A 5051-nucleotide genomic window follows, 5' to 3' on the forward strand; every position below is an offset into this window, starting at 1 on the left:
AAAACAACACTTTTTTTGACTGTGTTAAATAATAGCAGTCAGTTTCCTTCACACGTGTGTGTTTAAGTGCTTGCCTGCCAGGGCACAGTGTCACCCCAGTGCAACTCATATCTGGTGTAACAGTAGTGTAGATTTAAAAAAACAACACTTTTTTGACTGTGTTAAATAATAGCAGTCAGTTTCCTTCACACGTGTGCGTTTCAGTGCCTGCCTGCCAGGGCACAGTGTCACCCCAGTGCAACTCATATCTGGTGTAACAGTAGTGTACATACCTGATGTTTTAAAGCACATTATTCCAAACAATTTAGGAATGTTAGGTGATTTATGCCCTTTATGGATTAAAACCAGACTCTGCATCAACTATGTAATTTTCCATGGGAGTTTTGCCATGGATCCCCCTCCGGCATGCCACAGTCCAGGTGTTAGTACCCTTGAAACAACTTTTCCATCACTATTGTGGCCAGAAAGAGTCCCTGTGGGTTTTAAAATTCGCCTGCCTATTGAAGTCTATGGCGGTTCGCCCGTTCGTGAACAGTTGTTGAAGTTCGCGTCTGCCATTCGCAAACGCAAAATTTTAGGTTCGCGACATCACTACCCCCACCCAACCAACCCCCCAAAATAAAAATACATAAGTTACCCATTGCCCCTAAAGTAGCATTTGTATGGGAATTGCCCTGAAAAGGGCATTCATCTCTTTTACTGCCCATACCTAATCTAAAAAATAAATAAAAAAAAACAAAAAAACGTAACACTAACCCCAGAAAATCTACTAACTGTTACTGAAGTCCGGACATCCATCCACATCCAGGCAGCGATAACTCTTTATACAAGTGGCAACATCTACATCCATCGCAGGGGCATCTTCATTCTTCCTCTCCTAACGTACCCACAAAAATAGCACTGCTGTGTCATACAAATTCTCTATATTTGGGCATGTGCAAAACACGTCTTCAATACCATAGGTTAATAGTTCCTAATAAAAATAGTTTTTTATAAATATAGCGTTCCAACTTTCTTCTAAAAACTACAAAAAGTTAATAATGTTAAAATGAAAAGTGGGGTATGGAAACCAGATCTCCTCACTGTGGGCCAGATTACAAGTGATATGTTAATTTTTTTTATGCTCAATCACTGAGCTCAAAGTAAAAAAGTAATGCTGCTGGATTAGTGTGCGTATTAAGATAAAAGTAAAATGTTAGCTTCTCCTCATAGACTGCTAAGGTGCACGCTACAAAAAGAAGAGCATTAGTTATTGCTTGCATGCTAACCCAACACTGCACTAGATAAACTGAGCTAAACCCAAATGTGCGTTAGGAATACCTTAAATTCCTATTTTTCCTCACATAGAAAAAAATATAGTTTTATTTTTAAACATATATATATATATATATATATATATATATATATATATATATAACACTCAGGTGTTTCTAATTTATAGTAACATTCATGTAAATATAGCAATATTATTAATATGAGTCCACAAAATAATTTTATTGTATAGAAAATAGAAAAAAGTCCCAACAAGTGAATCGTAATAAAGCAATTTTCAGAAAATCCAAGTGAAGACAATCCGATTCAAAATCAGTGGTTAGCTGGTGTGCCCAAACACCCGTGGTGATAAGTAAACTTCCTACTTACAATCAGATACCTCAATCAGAATGAGGTAAGTGCCGCACAGATTTGTTAAGTAGAAAAGCCTCTCCAAATCACTGACATCCCGCTGTTTAAACAACCCTTTTCTCCAATCCCTTTCTCAAGCGGGTGTAGTTTTCCCAGAGATGCTTTTCAGTGTCTTTATAAGCTGCAGGAGTCAGGATTAAGTTTCTTCATTACAGCAGGTAACCATTTTAAGCGTGAGAAAGGAAAAGGACGAAGGGATTGGAGAAAATGGTAGTTTAAACAGCGGGATGCCAGTGATTTGAAGAGGTTTTTCTACTTAACTAATCTGTGTGGCACTTACCTCATTCTGATTGAGGTATCTGATTGTAAGTAGGAAGTTTACCTATCACCACGGGTGTTTGGACACACCAACTAACCACTGATTTTGAATTAGATTGTCTTCACTTGGATTTTCTGAAAATTGCTTTATTACAATTCACTTGTTAGGACTTTTTTCTATTTTCTATACAAGAAAATTATTTTGTGGACTCATATTAATAAGATTGCTATATTTACATGAATGTTACTATAAATTAGAAACACCTGAGTATTTTTTTTTCCATTTGATCTCTTACTGCAGTAAATTAAGAAACAAATATGTTTTCATGAGTAATTGACATCTGTATATACGGATCTATTTATTATTATTATTATTATTATTAAGAAAATTATGACTGGTCAAGTTCTGCGCTTATAAACCATTCTTCTTATCTATTAATCTTCCCTTGACATATTCCCTTTAGTGGTGGGGACCCTATTGGTTATTTGTCAGATTTTCTTGGGCAGCGATTCATAACAGCCTTAATCCTTACAAAGATCCATAGAGATCTAGATTAATTTATTCCACTTAGTGCTGTATTTGTTCTTCTTTTTATTCATATATATATATATATATATATATATATATATATATATATATATATATATATATATATGCTATGTTAAAGGAATAAAGGATTCCCTTTGTCAAATCCAGTGAGTGCCTTCCTCTTTTTGGACTTATTGAAATTGTTTCTGATGTGCACCCCGGTACTGCTATGATTCCGTGAGTGCTAGGCCATACTATAGAAGCTATATATACATATATATATATATATATATATATATATATATATACATGCTCTTTTGGGATTCTGTTTCCTGGAGGCTTGTTTGTTCTTTTTTAACATGACATTTGACAAAGGTGTCGCATTACACTGAAACGTTATGTCTCTTTTATGATGACTTAAAATAAAAGTTATTTTTTATGAAGACCAGCGAGTGCCTTTTCTATGGAGGGACTTTTATATATATATATATATATATATATATATATATATATATATATATATATATATATATATATATATATATATATAGACAATATTGTATATTCAGATATATACATTGTAAATAAAGTACATAGGAATTGCAAGTATTATTTCACTGGAATGTGTGTGTTTGTATACGCCAATGTATCTATGTGTGCACATATATATTTGCACATATAAACACACAAATACACATGTACACATATATAGACATATATATTTGTACATACACACATGCATATATTTTGCCATCTTCATTTTTAACCCTTTTAAAACCTTGTTATCAATATTAAAATGATATATGTATGTATGAGTGCAATACTTTATTTTAATATGTTTTGGATGTGTTTTGTGAAAACATTTTTTAACCCTTACAGTTTACTATAGGTTTCAAGTCATTCTAAATACTCTAGTTTAGCTTCGGCTTTTACTGTATCACAACCTATAACTTTCAAGTTTGTAATATGATCGCTATTTAGCGTATTGCTATATCCATTGAAAGTATAGATTGCGCTAGAGTGATCGCACTAACCCTTTTCTGGTAAATGGGATTTACTATAGACTTGTAATATCAAGTTGTGTGCTAATGTTGGCGTGGTCCAGAGGTATTGCTTTCTCCATCCAGTGCTATCAATAGACAAAATAATTCAGTTACATTATACCAGCTTTTAATGTTTTTCTGTGTAAATGCATCCAAAATGTTCCAAAAATGGCAGTATGCTAATTTTATTTAGCAAAAAAAAAATATAAATGCTACAAATTATGCAGGAATGTTTTTTTTTTTTTTCCTGTAACATAGAAATGTTATGACCATAGTGAAATCAGTTTTAAATGCACAAATTAGGTCTAAATCTGTTCATTATAATGTCTATTTGTTGTTACTGTCTCTTTCCATCAGAATGACACTCAGTGGTTTGAAGAACATGAGCACTGTAACAGAGTTCATCTTGTTGGGATTCTCCTATTCATCTAACAACTCTACAGCTTTCTTTTTTCTGTTATTACTATGTTATATACTAAGTATGATAGGGAACATTCTTATCCTTGTACTAGTCATCACTTTTCAGAGACTACACACCCCTATGTACTTCTTTCTGTCCAACTTAGCATTTCTGGACATTTGTTTCACTAATGCAATTGTACCAAATTTTCTTAGAAGCTTCTTCATAGAGGGTAAGATTATCTCTTTGACTAGCTGCCTAACCCAGTACTATATATATTTTTTATTTGGGGCAACACAATTTTTTCTATTGGCTGTCATGTCTTTTGATAGGTTTGTAGCTATTTGCCGTCCTTTACATTACCCCACCATTATGCACAATATGTTATGCATAGAACTTGTAGCTGGAGCATATTTAGCATCATTTTCCTGGTCAATTATACCCAGCATTGTAATTATGCGACTAACGTTTTGCTTTAAAGAAATAGACCATTTTTTCTGTGACTCTGCACCCCTTCTACGGAACTCTTGCTCTAATACAGAAGCCGTACAGTTTCTGATTTTTATAAGTTCTTCTTTATTATTTTTAATAGTATTGTTAGTTACTGTCGTATCATATACTAAAATTGTGCAGACTATTTTTAAAATTGATTCAACAACTGGAAGAAAGAAAGCTTTTTCAACATGCTCTTCCCATGCAATAGTTATGACTCTTTTTTTTGGCAGTTGTATTTTTATGTATATGAGGCCAAGTCACAGTGAAGATTTAGGCTATGACAAAAAAGTGGCTGTCCTTAACACAGTCATAGTCCCACTTCTTAATCCTTATATTTATAGTCTGAGGAACCAAGCAGTACAAGAAATTCTCAAAGGTAGGACGGAAAAGTAAAACTCTACAATATATTTCTATTCGTTACTTTAAAATCCCAGTTTATGTCTTAGATTTCATCACCTGGTTTTGGGTAATGTATACATATTAAAAGGATAAATCTTTATTTCTGATTATGGCTCAAGGAAATTGGTAATCAGTTAAATTTATGAAGGCAGGATTTACTCAATAGGCTTCTCAGTACCCAAAACACAAATTGTATTAGAAATGTATTAAAAACAAAAAAACAGCCAATCTTATTTGCATCAGT

At 33.2% G+C, this 5051-nt stretch overlaps 1 protein-coding gene across 1 annotated transcript; it reads left to right on the forward strand.

Annotated features, from left to right (window-relative positions):
- The first annotated feature begins 3871 nt into the window (after positions 1 to 3871).
- Positions 3872 to 4801, forward strand: LOC128647001 (olfactory receptor 6M1-like). The gene has a single exon (XM_053699812.1). It carries the CDS (start codon positions 3872 to 3874, stop codon positions 4799 to 4801), a length of 930 nt encoding a protein of 309 aa, XP_053555787.1.
- Positions 4802 to 5051: the final 250 nt, after the last annotated feature.

This window comes from Bombina bombina, chromosome 2, assembly GCF_027579735.1.
Source record: "Bombina bombina isolate aBomBom1 chromosome 2, aBomBom1.pri, whole genome shotgun sequence".
Taxonomy (NCBI): Eukaryota; Metazoa; Chordata; class Amphibia; order Anura; family Bombinatoridae; genus Bombina; species Bombina bombina.